Consider the following 20,462-nt stretch of genomic DNA (forward strand, 5'->3'; position numbering starts at 1 on the left):
CCATAAGAAATGATGAAATCTGGCCATTTGTGACAACATGGATGGACCTTGAGGGTATCATGCTGAGTGAAATAAGACAGAGGGAGAAAGTCAAATACCATATGATCTCACTCACAAGTAGAAGATAAAAACAACAACAAAGAATCACATAGCATTGGAGATTGGATTGGTGGTTACCATAGGAGAAGGGGGGAGGGCAAAAGGGGTGATTAGGCTCACATGTGAGGGGATGGACTATAATTAGTTTTTGGGTGGTGACCATGATGTAACCTACACAGAATTCGAAATATATTATGATGTACATCTGAAAGCTATAAAACTTTATAATCCAATGTTACTGCAATTAAAAAAATAAATAAATTTAAAAATAAATAAATAAAAGACATAAGACTAAACAAGAAACTGCACAGAGAGTGAACTAGAGAGTAATTATACTGCAGATTCTTACTGTTACATTATTAACAGTTTCCTAAACATCTTTTAAAGAAAGCCTAAGTGTTAGCCATTCTATACTAGGGGGAAAAAGACAAGGGACATTAAAACAGAATCTTGTTTTCCGTCTTTCTGGAAATATAATTCAGACCCTGGTTGATGCAAAATAAACAGGTGTTATTTTGGAAATTATTCTGGATGGTATGCTAACGTAATACGAATTCTTGTTGAGAGGACTGTAACTCGCAAATGTTTGTGTGAGCATCTGGTTTATTTTAATCACGGGGACGTCCATCAAACAATGTCTGCAAATGTGGCAAACGTAGAACTTTACGGTCTAAGATCTCCCAAATGGAACATTCTAACACTGTGTGTGTGTGCGTGTAATTTGGGCAATTCTTAGAGGCAATTCCTTTGAGGAGGTAAGGAATGAAGAGAGATGCTCAGAGACACACAAAGACACTGTATGAAAGAAAACCTCCCCACCACCTGCGTGCGGCACCCCCACCCACCTGCGTGCCCAGAGCCTGGATGTCATGCTCAAAAGTAGTGTGCATTCTCTGTAAGGTCTCCACTGTGTTCTGATCTCTCCCAAGCTCCTCGGGGAGTTTCTTGTGTTTGTCCTGGATGCGCCCAAAGATCTCCTTCGCATCATGGTAAAACTTATGCAGTTCATAGGAGGCAGCCAGAATCTGTGTTCTTGTGTCAATGAGCTCCAGGAGGTCAGCCCAGGCTTCATTGAGCCCGTCCTTCCACTCGGCGATGGTGGCGGCATCTGAGTGCCCAGAGTTGATGAGTTCATCTGCCATGTGATTGACCGTATCCACACGCTCCTGCCCAATGTTCCCTGTGTCTCGGGCAAATTCCCGGAATCGTTCTTGTAACATCTGACACGGGGATGAGTGGAAAGAAATCAGTGAGACTACTGTTTCTTGATCATGTGAAGGTTCTTTGAAAACAAACGAGTAATATGCATGACTCAACAACAGATCTGAGCTCTAAGACCTGTCTCATCAATCAAGCTTCCTTCTTGTTCACTGTAGCAGAGTAAGGCACTGGCTCCATCTCATTTCACTAGTACAGAAGGGAGCACAGCAAGGTTAAACAGATTAATCTAAGTCAACGTAGCCTGGTGATAAAAATGCTGAGTTGAAACTAAACCCCATGACCTTTGATTCAAGTCCAGGGTGTTTTATGTGCTCACAGACAAGGAATGCAAATGGCCTTTCATACCCACTGCTCATTGCACAACCACTCACGCTCTGCCCAGAGTAACTTGCCGTGACATGCTCGTAGTCCTGCCCCAATTCATGTGATCCTGCGACCACCTCCCTCTCGGCAATCCACTGCTCCAGGTCATCCACCTCACGGTTGAGCTGGAACAGCCTGTGCCTCTCGTCCAGTTTGCCTCTCCTCTCTTCGGCAAGGTCTTTCAGGCCAGCATACAGCTTATCCACTTTGGACTGTCGCATGCTAATGCGCTCACTGAAAAAGGGGAGGTGTGGGGAAAAGGACCTGAAATGTCAAACGTTCTTCATGGAGAAAACAAATGAGGTGGAAATGCCAAGAGAGCATCTTATATAAAATTTCTCAAAGGAAACTTCTAGTTAACCAATTTAGCCTAAAAAAGAAAACTCTGAAATTTGACCTCAACTTCAAGCAACAAAGAGACAACATGTAAAAACATACTAATTAAGGCCGAAGGCCATCCTGACTGCAATGATGGAAGGAGGGGAGAGAAACCCTAGCTATCTGTACTGCTGGCTCTGTAAGTCAGGATTTCCTCTGATCTTAAAAGTTAATGCAAAATCCAGAAGCCGCCTTCCACTCTCAGGTACCAAGCTGCTGAAGGGACAAAGATATCCCATTACCTTTACCTTCTCTGGGCTGTATGTTCCCCCTGCCTGGAGGGCAGACCCTGTTGCCCCCCTTTCGTGGATCCTGGGAGTGCTGCATCCCCCTCCCTCCAAACTCTCCTCAGAATGACTGTCTCTTAATAGGAAACCAAAGAAAGAAGGTCTTGTTGATGCCTGTCCCTGTAGACTGGGAAGGCCACTTTCCTGGGAATCCTGGTCATGAACGCCTGAAGGACCTGCTACACCAACACCGTTGACCTCATCCTCAACTTGCCTTGGTCAATGCACAAAGCCGATCCCTTTCCTTCCTGAGTCACAAAAGGCAGTTACGTAGAAAGCCTAAAATAACTGCCATTGAAGTTAGTGTGTGAGCCTGATACATAGTCGGGGAGTGTGACACACACACCTCTTTTTTTTATTCCTAAGGTGTTCTAAGGACTTGATGTATAAGAGTTAGGAGGTGGTGTCACTTTGTTCTTCCCGGGAGCTGGTTTTATAGGTCCGTGTATTCTTGTCTACCACTCCTCTTAAAACTAATAATGACTTTCCTAAACTGGATGACTTTTTCAACCCAAGGATAGGTGCTTTGATAACCTGTGTCTGCACAACTCAATCTGTACTTTTGACTCAACACCAATAACCTCGCAAAAAGGCCTTGACCAACAGGAAATACTTAACCCACAAGTGCTATTTCCTAACAGAACAGCTCACCCCTCCTATTTAGCACAGGCTCATTGGATCTGTTTTAAAAATGCTTTCCAAAGACCTACATTAGCAGTTACTCAAGACGAATGCTACTGTTTCCTTTGGATGAGTCAGAGCAAGAGGCCGTTATTGGGAGGAACTGATAGGCCAGTCTCATCTTTACATAATGACACTCACTTTTCAGGATGGCCGTCAGCCACCAGGGCCCGGCTGGTCTTCGAGAGCTGATGCACTGTCTCTGCATAGTCCTCCACAGCTTGTTCCAAGATCTGGTGCTTCTTCAACATGGAGACGGCACTCTGCTCATCCTGCAAAGAGAGGTGACTGTCATGACCACAGATATCCCCTCCAACCCAATGCACCTTAAAGAGAGACGGGCTGACAGCATGTGCGGTAGGAGGAAAAATCATCAGAAAGAAAATAACCACAAAAGTGATAAAGACAGTGGAACACAGAAACATTTTAAGAGCGTCAATATGGACTAGACTGTGGGAGCCTTCAGTGAAAGATGAACATGAGGATAATACAGAATGACTAAGACCCCTCTGAGGTACAGAGTAAAGCCCAGGCGGACCCAGCACATCCTCGCTGGCTGAAACTCTTCACAGTCTAACAAATATGTAGATAACAGCATTCTGGAACCCTTAAATACTTCCAAATTGTCTCAAAAGCATCTTGTATGTTGCAAAGCTTAGGTAATCCTATAACTAGAGAGAGCAAGGAGGACTCTGGCAAATTTCTATTAAAAAAAAAAAAGAAAAGGCAAGATGATCCCAGTCTTAATGACATACCAGGATTCACATAAGAAAATGCTGTGTCAAGGAGAAATAGCCAGATTCCAGGCTCCTTTATGCACCACGGTGCCCCCATGACAACACTCAAAGGCAACAATACAATGTTTCACAAGGACACAGCCACCAGCAGAAAACAAGCTTGGAGGCTGAGGCTCTTCTGGGGCAGGGATGGGCCTCCACCTCGTTTTGTGGAGGGCCGGAACCCTCTCTCACCTTGGCCTTCTCCTCAGACATCATGTACAGCTCCTGCTCGCTCATCCATGCCTCCGCCTCAGCCGCGTCAAAGTAGTACTGCTGGGCCCTGTGTGCTTCCTCGAGCCGCCTGTGGCGATTCTCCGTCTCCTCGATGAGGCAGCCCCACTGCTCCTTCAGGTCAGCGAGCCTCTGCCGGATGGCCTCCGCACTGAGGCTGCTGCTGTCAGTGACGATGTTTTGGCTCCTCTCAAAGATGTCATCAATGCGAGGCTGGTGCCCCTGGATTTCTTTCTGAAGGGTCTATGGGAGCAGGCAACACAAACGAGAGGCTTGCTGAACTGCAACAGCGTGCTGTTTATGCCAAGCCATGAGGGCCAAGGAGAAATTGCAAGCCTTCAAAGCTCTCTCGCATTCTCTGTTTTGTAATTTGGAGCAATTACTTATCAGACCGAGTTGGCCTGAACAGAAACTTACCTGATTTTTCTTTATTAACAGCTGCACAGTCTGGAGGTTGTGGCCATGATCTCTGGAAGTTGCCAAAGGCATCCTCTCTCCAACCCACAACTGGAAAGAATTATAAACAGGTGATCAGGATCACTCAGAAAGAACAAATATCTGACACAAACAAGTGCAGCAGGGGCTAGCAGGGAGGCCAGCTTGAGAAAGGAATGTGTATTTGATCACCCCGGGAAGGGCTGCCTGAGGAGCCTGCCCTTCTTCTGCAATACAGGGCGAGGGCTAGTCTCCCATCCCTTTCTTCACTCTCAATGCTGGACTCACTGTGAATCCACATTCTTTATTTATTTCTGTAACTATTCCCTAGAATATCTTTAGAAAACCACACAGAACAACGAAGCTGCACTTTGTGTGAATTCACAAAGCAAGGCCTTTGCTAGCTCAGCTCACCGCCGCAGCCCAAGGTAAGTCTGACAGAGAGGTGAGAACATGGGCTTCAGGCGGGATAGGCGAGGAGGTTTACGAAAAAGCCCCTCATGCGGCGAGTGTCTACTCACGATCTCGTCCTCCACGTCCCTGTTGAACTGGTGGATCTCTTTGGAGGCCAGCAGGTTGTGCTTCCTTTCGTTCAAGGGCTCCAGCAATTCCATGAACTTGGTCTGCACAGTGAGGCGCTTGCTGTCCACCTCGTCGGTGCTCTTCCCCTCCTGACTCAGGGCCTGGGCCTGGCTCTGGAGCTCTTCGATCTCCTTCTTCCGCACCTCCATCTGATTCTCCAGCATCTGAGGGCAGCAAACAGACCAACCTTCACACCAGAGACAAGCGAAGCACAAACAATCCTACGAAATGTTTGTTTTTCCTACTGGCCAAAACGGAAGATGGAAGAATATTAATTTATACAGAGGAGAGACCAAGAAATGTTCCTAACATCTATCACACTACCACTTAGAATGCCACTTCGTCAGCTTGTCTTTTTAAAAATCCCTTTCTAGGATTTTTAAACTTGGGAGCAGCATTCAACTTTATCTAGGAACTTAGGAGGCAAGTGACAGAGGAAACAAGAATTAATTATGGGGAAAAGATAGTCTTCATCTGCCTGTACAGAAGCCATAATGATGTTCGAAACCAGTTTAACCATCAGGAAGGAGTAAAGTCTTGAGGTTCCAGTTGTTTGAGGCAAGAAGGATAGCTAATGTTATCATCTTCTTTCCATTTCTTTATTCAGAAAGCCGATTCTTCTTTTTTTAAATACTGGATAATCAGCTGAAACATACTTCTTGTTTATTTACATGAGGAAAATGGGCAGAAGTGAAAGCAGAGGTGTCTCCCTCAGGAAATACCACACCGGGAAGACCACATGCTGACAGCTTAGAGACAAGGGGACTGCATCTGGGAATAAACTGACTCCTTTCTTAGGAAGTGGAGGTAAAGAGCTACAGCTAAAAACCACCCACAAAAACACTCCTTAACGTATAACTTGAAGAGCAGAGAAACTGAATAATTTAGCGAAAGGCAAGGTGGGTGTCCCTTTGAAGAAACAAGCTTCAGCACCTGGCCAAGACGCGTCTACAGGGACTGGTTCTCAGCAGAGCTGTTGGGCCCAGGACTCAGCCACGCACTGCGGCAAACCCAGCCAGGGGGACTTCTGGAACATTCTGCCACCAAGCTGTTGTCTCAAGCCTCACCAGAGCTGTTTTCTCGTAATTTCTAAGTAAATTCACTTGCCCTTAGAGTATTCTATCATGACATAAAAAAAAAATTTTTCTTTTATCATCTAAAAAGTACCCGGAACAAGTAGGTAACTATCAAATATCTAGATGTTTATACAGCAAAGTATATGAATGTGACTACTTCCCTTCATGTAAAGTGTGGAATTGAATGAAATGAATATTTACTCAACTGTTAAATGGGGATACGATCCATCAACTAAGATGATAATTAAAAAAGTATTCCCACGCACAGACACCCAATCCTATGTCTTCCCAGTTGATTCTGGAAATGCCCCATGACACTGTCAGAGCAAACACTTAGCTGGGTTCCGTCCACATAGAGGTGGATGGCTGAGAACACAGTGGGTGAGTTAAGACTATGAAGGCTATGGCAGTAATAGAAACAGGCTCAAGTACGTAGTCGCCTCATGCTTGCCTGTTGCTTTTTCAGCAGGATGTTGACGCTGGTAAGGTCTTTGCCATAGTCATCAGACTGGATCTGACTCTCCAGGCCATGCAGCCATTTGTCCAGATCTGCGCAGCTCTGGGTAAAAAGTTCCGCCTTGTTTGCGTCAAAGAGTCGCTGGGCCTTGGTCTGGGTGGTGGATTCAAGGACTTCCCACATTTTATGTAAACCAGTGAGTTTCTCCTTCACTACGGCTTCTGTCTCAGGCTTTTCTGAAATGAGCTGCATTCCTTCCTGGAAAACACAAATAAATAATAGTTTGCTGGAGAACAAAAGTCACTGTGAAAATCAAACCTAAGATATCTGATCTGTGATTTACCTATTCATTCAACATACAGAGACTGCTCTCACATAACGTTACTGCTCAGTAAAATTGACAAGGGCCTAGTCTACGCACACTATGTGGCTTTCACGGGAGTCAAGCAAGACGTGATTGCTGAAATGGTTTCAACCCGGGCAGTGGGACTTTAATGCTAATAACCTAAGACTTCATCCCCTCCACTTCACCCACAAAGGACCATAATACATTATTTTAAGCAGTAGAAGTCAAAACAATATAAAAAGTGTGAAAGAAGAGAAGGGAGGGTGGAGAACTTTCCATCCACCTTCAGTTATGCTGCACAGAATCTCCCTGTGCAAAATAATACATTTGAAATTATCATAGTGTCTAGTGTACAGCAGTCACACAAGCAAGCTAGGGAAAATTTAAAATACGCAAGATTCCTAAAATCTGTGCAACTGGATCTGCTCAGCCTCTGTCACAGTCCAACACATATAATATGATCAAGATAGTGGGGACTCTGTCCAAGGGGCTCACAGTCTGTCATCTGCAAGATGCAGATGAGACACACAACAGAAACTAAACACCTAGACTTCATTAAAAGACAAATCAAGCGCTTTGTACCACGTAGTTGGGTTTCTGCTTTTTTTCCCTTCTGCTGGGTTGAAGTCAGGGATTGGTAAGTGTAAGTGGGACTACTACTGGCTGTGTATATAATCGGATATGACTCAAATATGCTGGAAAATGTGCTAAGTAAAAAAGGAGCTCATTTCCACCCAGTTTGTTTTTTCACCATGGCCACATTGTGGAAATGGGAGCCTCATCAAACACTGTAACTCACCTTCTCAATTTTGTCAAGCCATTCTTTGTTGGACGCGAGTTCTGCCATAAATGCTTGATGTTTTAACCATTTACTGTGCAGATTTCTGGCTTCATCATAAGACATGTCCTGGGCTGTAAGCATCTTTTCATTGATCCAGAGAGAGAGCTAGGAAAAAAAAAAAATCAGCAAAGTTTCAGAGATTGTGATCATAGACATCAGCCTTTTTTCTGCCCGGAAAGAGCTGTGTTATGTCATACTATGCATACTGCACATGTTTCCATGTCAACAGACAACCAAATATTTACTTTACAACTCTGCCCTGTCATGACAGGCATCTCCATTGTACGGAGGCTGTACCTGAGCCTTGCTGCAAACTGTGTATCCAACAGCAAATCCAGAGGTACAAAAGCTCTCTGAGCCAGCTTTCAAACTGCTTGGCACTCTTAACCAGCTCTTCCCCCAAAGGCTTGTGTTTAAAATCCTGCCCTAACCAGTCCAAGTCACAACCTTCTTTCTCTTCCAAATACTTGTGCCCGCTATACCATGTTAATCACGATTAACTGTCTTTTACTCTCTTCGGTAATCTTTTCACTCTTTTAGTTCTATTATAAAAAACCCAAAAACTCTATTCTTTTGTCTCTCCCTCCCCTTCATGGCTTTATCTATGAGAATGCCAAAAAGCATAAATCACTTGCTCACTGTAGGGGTGATGGCAACAATGATGCCCTCTCAACGTTTCCTTCAAGTGTGAGTCACCGTCACCTCTTTTTCTATAGCGGCTGTTTCTAAAGGGCCTTCCATTCAGTCCAAGAACACTTCAGAGGACTTGATTCGGAGACCTAACATGTCTACTTGGATCTGAACTCTGGAAAGCCTCACAAAGCCTGCCAGCTGCTGACACTTCTGAGAAGGGAGTTATTGCACAAGGCTCAGGGTAGGGGTCAGCCCAATCCCAGGCCCTGGACACACTTCTCCTGCTGGCTTTCGTCCCTATTTGCCTGGCTCCCTACTGCCTGCATGGAATTGGCCAGGCCAGGGTCCTAATCACTATCCCATGCCCAGCACTAGCCCAGGAAGAACTTTTTCTGTATCCAGGAGGAGGACAGACAAAGGACTGTAGGGTCAGCCCAGAACCGGAAGGAAATGTCTTCAGGGACTGTGTCCCTTTCTCCCATGTGACTTTTATATCAGTCACTGCCACAGTAAAGTTGCACCCAAACTCCTTTGCAGTCCTATCTCCAAAAGGTTTAGAAATGGCATATAAAACCAATAGAAACCCGTACAGAATCAACATTTCTAAGGCCATTCACTCGTATTCTGGGTTGCTGCTGGGAAAGACATCCCCATAAATTTGCTTAAACAATAGAAAGTCTTTTCTTTGGAAAGGATGTCAAGGAGGGCAATGCGGGTGACAGGAGCGCTCCTGACTCTGAACGTGGGGAACTCCAGGCACTATCTCTACCTTTCTCCAGATATTCACCCACCGTGCAGGAGGTGCGGGAGTTGACAGCAAAAGATAGTAAGATCTTAGATGTCACTCTTTATTGAGATGAACAACCAATAAATCTCATAAAGCCCTTTGAAAGCAAGGATCATAGATTTGTTACACAGCAACAGAAACACTAAATTTCCTACTTAAAAAAATTACCTAGTTTCCAGTTAACTGAGTAGCTAAAATCTGAAAAACTATGGCCATTCATTCAATCTAAGGGGAAAAGAGATGAAAAGGAAACCAAATGGTAAAACTTTCCCCTATATTCCACACACACAGATTAAACACAATAGAAGGCATTTATGCGAAGTGGAAAGGACATTCACATACTTTTGCTATTCATAACCACCTACCCAAGAGAGATTTTTTTTTTAAAAAAGAGCTACATAAAAATCAGAGGCTTATAAATAAATCTGCTCTTTGCTGAACACATCATCCCACAGATAAAGCCTTATGCGACACAGCACAATGGAATGGATCTATGGAACTTGCTAGCTCATCAGCCCTTCATCAGCATTCTGGAATCAGAATTACAGTTATTATTTGTGGGCATTTACAAAGGTCATTTAAGAATATACTCATTCTCTGCAGAAGAGAACACTGCGCAGACTGGAAAAGGATAGGAAAAATGCTTTGATCACTGAATTAAGCTCACAGTGAAGCAGTGCACTGCTATCCCTGTGCCACGTGCTAGTTATATTGCCCCTCTGAAAAAAGAACCAGTTTCAGAAAACAGAGGTATGGTGTGAGGGAATAAAACAGAAAAGCAGTATCTTTTAGTCATTTATTTTTCAGGATATCACATTAAAATAACACTATAAAAATTATGATGCTCTTTGTATCCCCATCTGTAACTGGGAACACAAAGGGCTCCAGCTCATTCCCCATCTCCTGCTGCAATCAATTTCTCCATCCAGGCAATGCTTATGGAGGGTGGCAATGACAGCAGATGTCACAACCTGTGCCTCTAGCCAAGGCACCCACGAGGAAGGTAGTGTGACAAAGGAAGAACTTGAATTCCCTAGACCTCGAACCATGCCCAACAGCCAGCAACGGCATTAAACCTGAGCTCAGGGTGCTCTGGAAATATCAACCAGTTTAACAGGTAGCTTTTCAAACGTAGGGCCGGTCTACACACAAACTCCATTCTCAGGGATTCTGGCTAAAAAGGGGCATATTTTAATGAGACTGAATGACGGAAAGTTTACAGCCAAAGAATAATACGCATCAACCCTTTACTTATGCTTCTACACCAAGGATTTCAGAGCCCCTAAACCTGGCGTAAATTCTGTCATTGCACGGAAACTGTGTATACTGATATGGGACAGCTGGCATGCCCCAGCAGACACTATGGTTGTATTAACTTTTAAAAAGGTTCAAGGAAAGCAAGGATAAACCAGGGTGCCTTAGCAGAGCAGTCACAAGGAGACCTGCAAATCCTCTCCAGGACATAAAAGCCCAGCCAAAACCTTTCTGCATACGTTGAGGGGAAATCACAGAGGATCGAGGCCTCTGGGCATGTCTAACAGTCACTGGCATGTGCTGAGGAGTGAACTCCTCCTCATAACCAAGGATGCTAATTTGGAACAAGCGTTAACAAAGATCTAAAGACCTAGTAAGCCTGACTATTTCCTGTGATTCCACTGGGAAGGACTATGGTTTTATCTACTTAAGTTTTTCCACACATTTCTATTTATGAATCCACACGTACGTAAAAGAAAAATTGGGGGCTGGAAATTCCAGCTGGGTTTCTCTCAAGGGTTCTTATTGTCCCCTCACCTCCTGCTCATTTCCTGGCATTTTTTCCTTAAATTTAGACCAGGTTTCACCATGCTCTGCTCAACGAATTTCATTTCATTAACTTGCCCTTTAAGGACAGTGTGGAATCCCAGTGTTCCCCAACCCCCATTATGGCCTGAGGTTAAAACCAGTCATTGATGGTGCTGCCAGGGAAACATCAAGGTGACACAGGACCTTGAATCTGTGGAAGGCACAGCGCAGGCTGTGAACATGTCCTGATCCCTTTTACTCCCTCCAATGCCAAAGGGCCCCTGGTACTCACTGCAGCACAAATGCAACTCTACACTGCTGACTTTAGCTGCCATCCCTCTGCTCCCGCCCTGTGTGCGGACATGAATGCCTTTCCATGAGCATCCTTTTTAAATGGGTTACTCAGGCTTGGATGGCACCTGAAGAGGCAGGCCTGTCTGGCTCCAGGCAAATCCCCTGGAGACCTATATTCAACAATGTGGCGCTGAAAGCCGACAGACTCTAAACTACATAGTTTAGGGGCTTTCCTTCTTAAGGTTTAGCTGCTAGAGCATATTGCAAGATTCACAGTAAGACAGCAGTTTCATGGATGAGAAAGAGTGCTTCCGTCACAGACTAACACTGTTGTTGAGCCATATTTTTTTTTTTTAACACAGTCACACATTTGCATACAAGGTGCTTGTAATGATCTCAATCATATTCTTAGCACATGACCTGAACCCACCCCCATGCCCTCTAACTCTCCTTCTCCAAGGTCCCCGGCAGCTTCACTTGGATATTCTTCATCCCATTTCTGCCTCCGAGGAGATTTAGTCTAATAAACCAGAGAGGGCTGAGTCTCACTGTTGTTCTCTGCCAGAGAAACATGATGTGCTCACAGACTTCACACATGTGAAGTCAGCTGGATGCTGTTCTCCAACTGGCTTGCAGAGAGACTGCATTTTTCTGGCTAACTTTAGTTTTCCAAGTTTGCTTATGCGTGGATCAGGGGAGTATGAAGTAGTATGAGAATCATCAGATGAATACCACATGTTAAACTCAGAGTTGAAATCAGGATTACTGCTCTTGTCATGTTAGATGCATATTAAGGAGCCTGAAAGATGGATATTTCAAGGTCTTCAGTGAATAAGAAACTCAGGTTTTATTTTTTTAATCTTTGCCTCTTACCTGGGTAGCCAGTTCTAGTTTCTTTTAGTTCTTTCCTTCCATACCATGAAATGTACATTACTTTAAACAGTTAAAACATAATATTAAATGCTTTTGGGTTATAGAATATTCTAGGATATCACTGTCTTTAACAATGGAAATATCCAATATGGCAGCCACTAATCACAGTTGGCTATTGAGCACTTAAAATACATCTACTATGATGGAGGAACTACACTCTTATCTTAATTTTAATTGATTTAAAATGTAACAGCCACATATGGCTAGTGTCTGCTGAAATGGACAACACAGTTCTAGACTATAATATTCTAGATTATAATAATCTAGTTACTCTAGTGGTAGCTTGCAGGCTGGAGAACTGACAATTGCCAAACTGTCCCACCTACAAATTATACAGGTGATGTGAATTTCTGGCCTCAATTAATTTTATAATTCCAAGGGCTCTTCTGCCAAATGCTTGCTGGCTCTTGTTAGAAACGAGGAAGGGAGGGGTAAAAGGGAGACATACCTCCTGACAATCTTGCAGGAATTTCTGAAGATCCCTGTTGTCCTTCAATCTCATCAGCAGCTCACTGGCTGCCTCACGATTCCTCCTATGTCTGTTATAACGATAACAAAAATAATTTTTAAAAAAGGAAGTAGAGAATCTTGAAAAGCAGAATTTACAACTCAATTTCTTTCTTAGCTTTATATATAAACTAAAAGCAGTTTGCTTACAGTTCTCAATCATGTCAAGGAGGCAAGATAAACAGGAGAGTTTAGCATCCTCTGAACAAGTAAGCCATGGTACAAAAGAAACCAAAATACCTGCCCAAGCCACACAACAGGCCAAGGAGGCAGTCAAATGAGCTGTATAAATTTGTGCTTCCTCACGTCCGGTGCCAGGAAAAAAACCTGAGCATGCACTGTGTTCAAGTCCCGATTTTAGGCACTGTGGGAGAATTTGAAACTTACCTTCAAGAAACTCCTAACTGGATAACAAAACATATACATAGCTAAGAAAATATATACCATCACTTAACTGGCTTTAAATTAATGTTTCCTGATAAACAGATTCCCATCTTGAGAAAAACTCAGCAAAAACAACAATAAACTAGGAATGAAAACTTTTAGACCTGAGAGATTTCTATCTATCTACTCAACCCCACTCTACATAAATAAGGGTAATCAACGCTTAAAGAAGTTTAAGCATAAAACTTTAAACAAAGAACTTGCAAGAATTAGAAGGAGCTGCTGAACTTGATGAACAACCAGGGAAACGAGGTGCTCCCTCCCCCACTGGAACGCTGGACACAGGGCTTCTTCACACACACTGGGGAAGTGCCAACATTCACCGGCAAACTTCCATCACGTGCCCGGAGGCTTAGGCTCTCCACCAGAGACTGTGAAGAATAGCTATGCGGGAGCTCTGAGTGCCAGGAAAGGACGGCCTTTACATGGTTCTAGTGCAATCATCAGAGCTACACCACACTGACAGGTCAGCACTGCCACATCACACCTTCCCCGACATTCCTGCGTAAGCTAGGCAAGCCAGCCACCCTAAGTGCAGGGTACTAAGACGGGTAAAAGAACAGGGTGCAAATGAGGTTTGGGTTTTCATTCTGATTCTCAAAGCAATTTCCTGCTGCATGTGCCTGGGCAAGGTCTCTCGTCCAGCCCTGCCAGCCCCTATAGCAGAGATGACGAAGCACCACCTCTGTTCTCCACAACGCCAAGAAAGAGCAGCTCAGTGAGCACTTGCTGCTGACCAACTTTTAAAGAACCCTCCTTTAAGCAAGAAAGATCTTAGAGCAATGACATGTGTCACATGGGCCCTCGGTGAGTGCTGGCAAAACAAGTGGCAGTGGCAGCACCACAGCTATGATCTGCCCGGGAAGCCGAAGGGAAATGCCCTCTGCTCCTAGAGGTATCAGTGACTACAGAACAATAGGAATAACATGAAAGGAAATAATACTTTCAGGAATACGCTATACACATATAAGTACTTTTTAATTCTTTTTTTAGTTGAAAGCAGTTTCATAGCTTCAGAGAAAGTGATCTTGATATATTTGTAACACTTATAAATGGTATATGCAAAATGCAAAGTGCAAAATGCAAAAATAGAAAAATATTTTTTTATATAATGTTAAATGAAGAGCTTATGTATATTCAATGATATAAAACTCCCAAGGCACAGATTAGAAAGCCAAAGACAAACTGTATGTCCTACAATGAGATGAAAGATAGTAGTTTTTCCCCCCAAATTTTTAACATTCTATTGCTTTTATAACACCAAAAAATAAAGGCCACAACCCAAGTACTTCATTGTATCCTTTCTCAGAGACCAAAAATTTTTTTTAAAGATTGTTAGTGAATTCAGAATAGCTGTTTAAAAATGTGGGTGTGTAAAGAATGTCAAGAAGAGTTCTTCAAGTTCCCTACCCTCAAATTCCAGTCACTATTTGTAGTGGGTTTTAAGAAAATTAAGCAAATCTTTACAAGAAAGGTAATCTGAGTTGGACTCAGTCACAAAATGCAAGAGTCCTGCCTTTGGTCAAAGGCCTTGAATAAAAGATCCCATTCTCCTCCACAGCGTCACACGAAAGAGCTATGATGGCAAGGAAGAATCAGATACCAGCAGTTGCAACAGGACATGCATCCTTGAAGCTCATGGAAATAAAGGAAATAAAAATAACTTCGAACACTGTCTATGATTCACTGAGAGGGAAACACAACCAGACAGAATCTCGAATGTCTCTCTTATATAATCAGGCTTCACACGTGCCCAGCAGATTTCTGCAGGGGGGGATCTTTTCTTATAGAGGGACCATGAAGAAGGAAAAGGCCGAAGGGTGGGTGATTTAGTGCCCCATGTCCAAATGACACAGACCCACAGGAGGACACGATAACGGCCTTTGAGTAATGTGCTCTGCAGAACAACAAACAGCTATGCAGGCAGCTGAGACTGTTGATGACTGAGAAAACCCTCGAGAGAAGTGAGTGTGGCTTAGCTGTTTACTAGTGGTAACCGATGGCATTCATGGGAAGTGAAACTCAGGAAGGCCTTCCAAGGCTGGAGCATGGATTTAATTACAGGCAAGGACCTTCTAAAACTTGGCCATAGTTTCCCACAGTCCTAAGCATGCTCTTTGTTCAGGGCAAGGTTAAGTCTCTTGTTTTATTTCCATCTCTCACCTTCTACCCCTATAATAAGACTCAAAAGCTCCCTTATCACATGAGGCAGATGCTGGGTTTAACTCTGGTTCTTGTGAAAAGTAAAGAATCGCAGGTGCCTGAGTGAAACAGGCTGGTAATTTTTAAGCTTTCCCCCCCATGTGAAGCTGGATACTGTTCCTTGTTCTCCAAGGACTGCACCATGGCTGGAATTTTCCTTTGAGCCAGGAAGTTCACCCAATCGTGTTCCCCAGGGCAGGCGTGGACAGCAGGCTCCTTTCCACTCAGTCACAAGCACTTAAAAGGCCACTTGCACCCCACCCACATCTGTTAAGAGTCAGCGTCTTTGTTCTGGTACTTTTTCATTTCAACAAACTCAGTGGTAATTGACAAAATTTCCGGAACGTAAGCACATTATAATGACTTTTCATTCTAAGAAAAGAGCTTCACAAGAGCATCAGAATGTTTCTGGACAGGGGATTAGATCTGAAGGTTTAGATGTCTACTTAGTTTGTGCCCCTACCCCATCTGGAACTCACAGATTGTTTATTTTTCTAACAGACAAGCATCCTCTGGGGTCAGTTTCAGATCTTGAGGTCTCTGGGGATATTAAAGAGCAAGCAGAATTCAGTTAACACCAGTGGAGGAAAATAAGAAAACACAGTCCTCCTGAGGGCAGACCAATGAAAAGTCCCCTCCCCTTTCTATCTTTATTATGCTTATGGATAGTACAGAATCATCCCCTTTCCATTTCTTTTTAAAAACAGAAATCCTAAGGAGGCTTTGGAACCCCACAAGCCCAGGCTCTCAGTCAAGGGCAAAAAGAAGGTTAAGCCATAACGCAGGGCTGCCAAAATGTTCTCTCATATCCAGGAGTCTCTGGTCTTGACAACATCACCTGCTCCCAAGAACCCCTCGCAGCTACAGCACCGGGGACATACAAACACACCAAGGAAGCTGCAAGGTAGCTGTGTGCCTGCCTGAATGTACGTATCCCAAACGACCAAGCCCGCCTTCAGGAAACCAGCTGTGCACCTAACACGGAGGAACACGGCCTCCCATGTTTACAAAATAATGAGAGATTTAGCATCAGGAAAAAAGGAAATTCTTTTTCTCTAAGCTAAGAATGCACTGTCCAATCCTTGTTTCTCATACTCATTTAAGAAGGGTTTGGCAGAGGGACTTTTTTTTTTTGGGTAGCTGTGTTAAAAGCAACAGATACAAAATTATAATTAACATATGTTATACCCAATTCCACAGTACCACCCTGACAACATGTGGTTTAGGCTCTGAATCAGACCAAAACACAGACTGGAGATGTTAAAGCCAGGAGCTCAATCTTTACGAGGAAAGAGTAATTCCCCTTTCCACCCCATATCATAAAAAGTTAATCTGGCCTAGGGTCTCAGGGGATCCTCTCAGATATGGTCTACAAGGAAACGCTCTCAGCAAGAAGTTCTTCCCTTTCACTGCACTTGAAGGTCAGAGGAGAAGAAGCCTTGAGGAAGAGCTTGTTTCTCGATGACATCAGTCTCACAATGAGGCCTCAAATCCAGCCCAAACTGGGACCTGAGAAGATCGGATGGAACAGAAGCTTGTGACTGACCCAGATGGGCTAGACCAGGATGGAAGAGGCTGGCCCAGAACCAGCCCGTGCAGGTGCCTGCAAACCTTGGTCTGCCCTGACCTCCCACTTCAGCAATAACCAAGGCAGGGTGAGAATTGGAGCTGAGAGCGAAACAGAGCACACTAGCCTTCAGTCAGCAAGAAAAACCTTTCTGAACTGCAAATAAAAAAGTAAATAAAAATAAAACAAGAGCATCCAATCTTGGAGATACCTTGGCAGAAGACGAAAAGGTCCTTTTCTCTCATGATGAAAAAGATCCTATTACAGCATCATCCAAGGGAATTTTCTAAAAAAGGCCTGATAATGTTCCTTTGTGGCCCTGCTAGGTATTCAGCACAAGCAAACCCTGCCCTCCCTCCCCACCCCCTCCTGAAAGGCTTCAGAGGAGGCTCGTGTGGATAAAGGGGATGCGGGCTTGGCTGAGGAAGTGTCTGGCTCTCAGGGTCGCATTGGGTGACATGCTGTGTGTTGTTGGGTGACATGCTATGCATCACCTCTCGAAGGGCATGGCTTATACCTGAATGCTACTCAGCATTACAGCTCTGGTAAGTCTTTGGTTAAGGATTTGTCTGGCTTCTCAGGGTTTCTTTTCTTTTGTGGACACTTGTACATGTCTGACAACAAGAACCATATTTTAAGGCAGCTACTGCTGTTGACTTTCTGTGATAGATAATTAAATTTTGCTCTGTGCACATATCCCAGCCACTAGGAAATTTCTATCCAGTCCCAAGGACTTTTGGTCAATGATTCAGATGCTTGAGAGTCCCTTAGGAACCTCAGAACACCATACCTGTCATCAATAGAGTCCACCTTCTCCTGGATGCGATCTGAGTTGATGTTCCCATCGCTCACGAGCCGCCGGCCAGTCTCCACAACAGCGTTGATCTTTTCCTCGTTGGCGTCCATGGTGGTCATGAAGTCCTCTTGTTTTTTAATAGCTGCTTCAGCTCCTTCCAAGGTGGTGGGCATTTCAGTATGGGCCAAAACATACTCCTTATTTAAGAAATAAAAAAAAAATCACAGCAGGATGAGACTTCATGAAATATGACTCACTTTCAGAATAATGAAAGCACTCCTTCCTTTGTCTTACATTTCCATGCAATATACTTCATAATGCTTGCTTCATTACACTTAAATGAAATTATCTATTGAGTCAGATAAAACAGAAAGTTGGTAGGAAAAAAACCCAGTGGAACACCATAAGTGATTAAATTTCCTTAACTGGTTAAATGCACTAAATTTTTTCCCAAAGTGAGTGAGGAGAGCAAGCAAAGCTTTGTGCACCAGCCACAAGGGTCCTCTCATGGGTCCACGAAGGCAGTAGCAACATATCCTTCAAGCTCTCTCTTTTAAGAAAGAGTAACAACCCTGATGCTGCCGACCATCCTCAGCTGTTTTTCTCTCTAATCTCTGCACTGTGTCATCACGTGAAGTCCCTGACTCTTCTAGAGCAAGGAAGACAGAAGCATTCAGTGACCAAAAAAAAAAAAATCCTCATTGTACCTTTTAAACGGAATCAACTACCTCACAGAACACTGCCAATTTAATGAGACACTATGGAAGAAGAGGTCCTCAACAGTGGTTGAAACAAATCTGCATTTTGCAAGGCAAGACAGCTCCTGTGGAAATCCTCAATTCCTGTCCCCTACACTGTGATGGGTTTCAATGCCTCAGAGGTCATTTACTTCATTTACATCACACGTGTGGTTTAAACCAGCAGTCCTAGCCAAAATGTTCCAATACGCAGCCAGAGCCTGCTCTGACAGGAAGGAAGCGAAGGCAAGGATGAACATTACCTGGTTGTTAAGAAAGGCTTCGGCCTGCTTCGTGTCCCTGAGGAACTGCTGGTAGGCGTGGGACTGGGAGAGGAGATTCTGCCTGTTCTCCCACATTTTGTGGAGCTCGTTCCATCCGGTGTCCAAGGCCTGCAGCCGCTGCCGCAGAAACATGTACTGGGCGTCAGTCTGTCCCTGCGTGACCATCTCGCCCATGTCCCTCATCTTCTGGTAGTCCTCCTCGTAGTTGTCGATCTCGTTTTTGATGTTCTCGTGCTGCGTGAGAAGCTTCTCCGCCTCGGTCAGGGTGTTGGGCATGTCTTCTGAGGCGATGGCCGTCTGGGTCCTGGAGAGCCAGGACTGGAAGTCGTCCAGGTCCCGCAGGAACTGCTGCAGCTTGCTGGCCTCTCCCAGGGAGGCCTCGCGGTTTTTCAGGGTGGTCTTCATCTCCTCCCACACGTCACTGATCTCAGCCAGCCGAGACAGGATGGCCTGAGCCTGGTCCGGGTGCTCGGACTCGAGCTTCTCCGCCTCCTTCTGAAGGTCGCTCAGTTTTGCCTCAATGGCCACCAAGTCCCGTTCCATGCCAGTCAGCTTGCGCTGCAGGGCCATGACGCCAGCCAGGTCATTGCCCAGATCCTGGGTGGATTCGATAACCTTGGTCTTCTCCCGAATCCAGGATTTGGTCTCATTGCACTCAAGGTGGTAGTTCTGTATGCTCAGGGCAGAGAGAAGAGCGTCCTTCTTCCTGTCGACCAGTTCTCTGAACTGACTCCACCTGTGAGTACAGGGGCGGGGGAGAAAGCGGTGTGAAAGAGAGGCTGAAAGCTCATGGCTGGATGATGAAACTAACAGTCATGGTCAAAGCTGCAATTTTTTTTCTCTCCATCTTTGCTTTGACTGTATACTTTCTGGAAAATCATCTCACCTAGTATACAGACACCAAATACCATCGAAACAGCTCAAGGACACAACATAATCTGGAAAAAGCCTGACATGAAGAGTTAAAGAGCTCCAACATGAGCAGCGACAACGCATCTGTCCCCTAAAGAGTCATTAATTCATGACTGCCATACACATTTTACTCAACTCTGAAGTGCACCTAATGAACATTTTCCAAAACCAACTTGACAGTAACCTTCAGAACCGAGGCTACCCCGCCACCACAGCCTATTCAAAGATGTTTATTCAACAGAAAGATAAGACCTGGACAAAGGTCTACCTTGATAATCAGGACTTTGGTTGGCCAATTTTGTCTCAAACATGCTAAGTCCTGTTCCAGAAATCATCTTAGAAGGGACAGCACAAGTGCCAACTTGATGATCCACCACATCATGCACAGGTGTCACCAAGGCCTTAACTTCTGATGTGGGAAGGGGCAGGTGTTGGGCTGTCCTTAATGATGTTGCCGCAAAAGACACTTCTTGCAATAATAGGGTATGTCCCAAAGCAGATGCCAATGCCATGACATCAGCACCACAATGCCAGTGACCCTGTGCAGGAAATTCCTGATCGCAAGGTTCAGCAAGCGGTCAACCTCACCCTCCCCGGCCACGCACACAGGAAGCTGGACACCAGTGGCTCACACTCACCTTGTGTTGAGTTTGTCCTGTTGGGCTTTGATTTCCTTCTCACTCGGGTGGCCGCTATGCATCAGCTGTCGTGCAATCTGGTTCACCACTGCGACTCGGGACGCCTGGTTGTTCATTTCTGGTTCTAGGCTCTCAAATCTAAAAAGGCAATTAACAGGGTAGTCATGTCC

General features: G+C 44.5%; 1 protein-coding gene across 12 annotated transcripts in view; it reads right to left on the bottom strand.

The window, feature by feature from the left end:
* SPTBN1 (spectrin beta, non-erythrocytic 1) overlaps positions 1–20,462 on the bottom strand; it is a 189,013-nt gene that overhangs the window by 18,966 nt on the left and 149,585 nt on the right. For all 12 annotated transcript variants that reach the window (XR_011426075.1, XR_011426076.1, XR_011426077.1 and 9 more), the window contains 12 exons: positions 20,293–20,430; positions 18,722–19,478; positions 17,716–17,918; positions 12,654–12,744; positions 7,735–7,881; positions 6,584–6,847; positions 4,996–5,220; positions 4,457–4,546; positions 4,001–4,282; positions 3,171–3,301; positions 1,713–1,917; positions 945–1,319 (listed from right to left, as the gene is read on the bottom strand). Coding sequence is in view for 8 of the 12 variants with exons in the window: in XM_023619102.2 (XP_023474870.2) it covers positions 945–1,319; positions 1,713–1,917; positions 3,171–3,301; positions 4,001–4,282; positions 4,457–4,546; positions 4,996–5,220; positions 6,584–6,847; positions 7,735–7,881; positions 12,654–12,744; positions 17,716–17,918; positions 18,722–19,478; positions 20,293–20,430 (2,908 nt within the window). In the remaining 4 variants the exon portion in view is untranslated. The remainder of the gene's footprint in view (positions 1–944; positions 1,320–1,712; positions 1,918–3,170; positions 3,302–4,000; positions 4,283–4,456; positions 4,547–4,995; positions 5,221–6,583; positions 6,848–7,734; positions 7,882–12,653; positions 12,745–17,715; positions 17,919–18,721; positions 19,479–20,292; positions 20,431–20,462) is intronic.

This window comes from Equus caballus, chromosome 15, assembly GCF_041296265.1.
Source record: "Equus caballus isolate H_3958 breed thoroughbred chromosome 15, TB-T2T, whole genome shotgun sequence".
Lineage (NCBI taxonomy): Eukaryota > Metazoa > Chordata > Mammalia > Perissodactyla > Equidae > Equus > Equus caballus.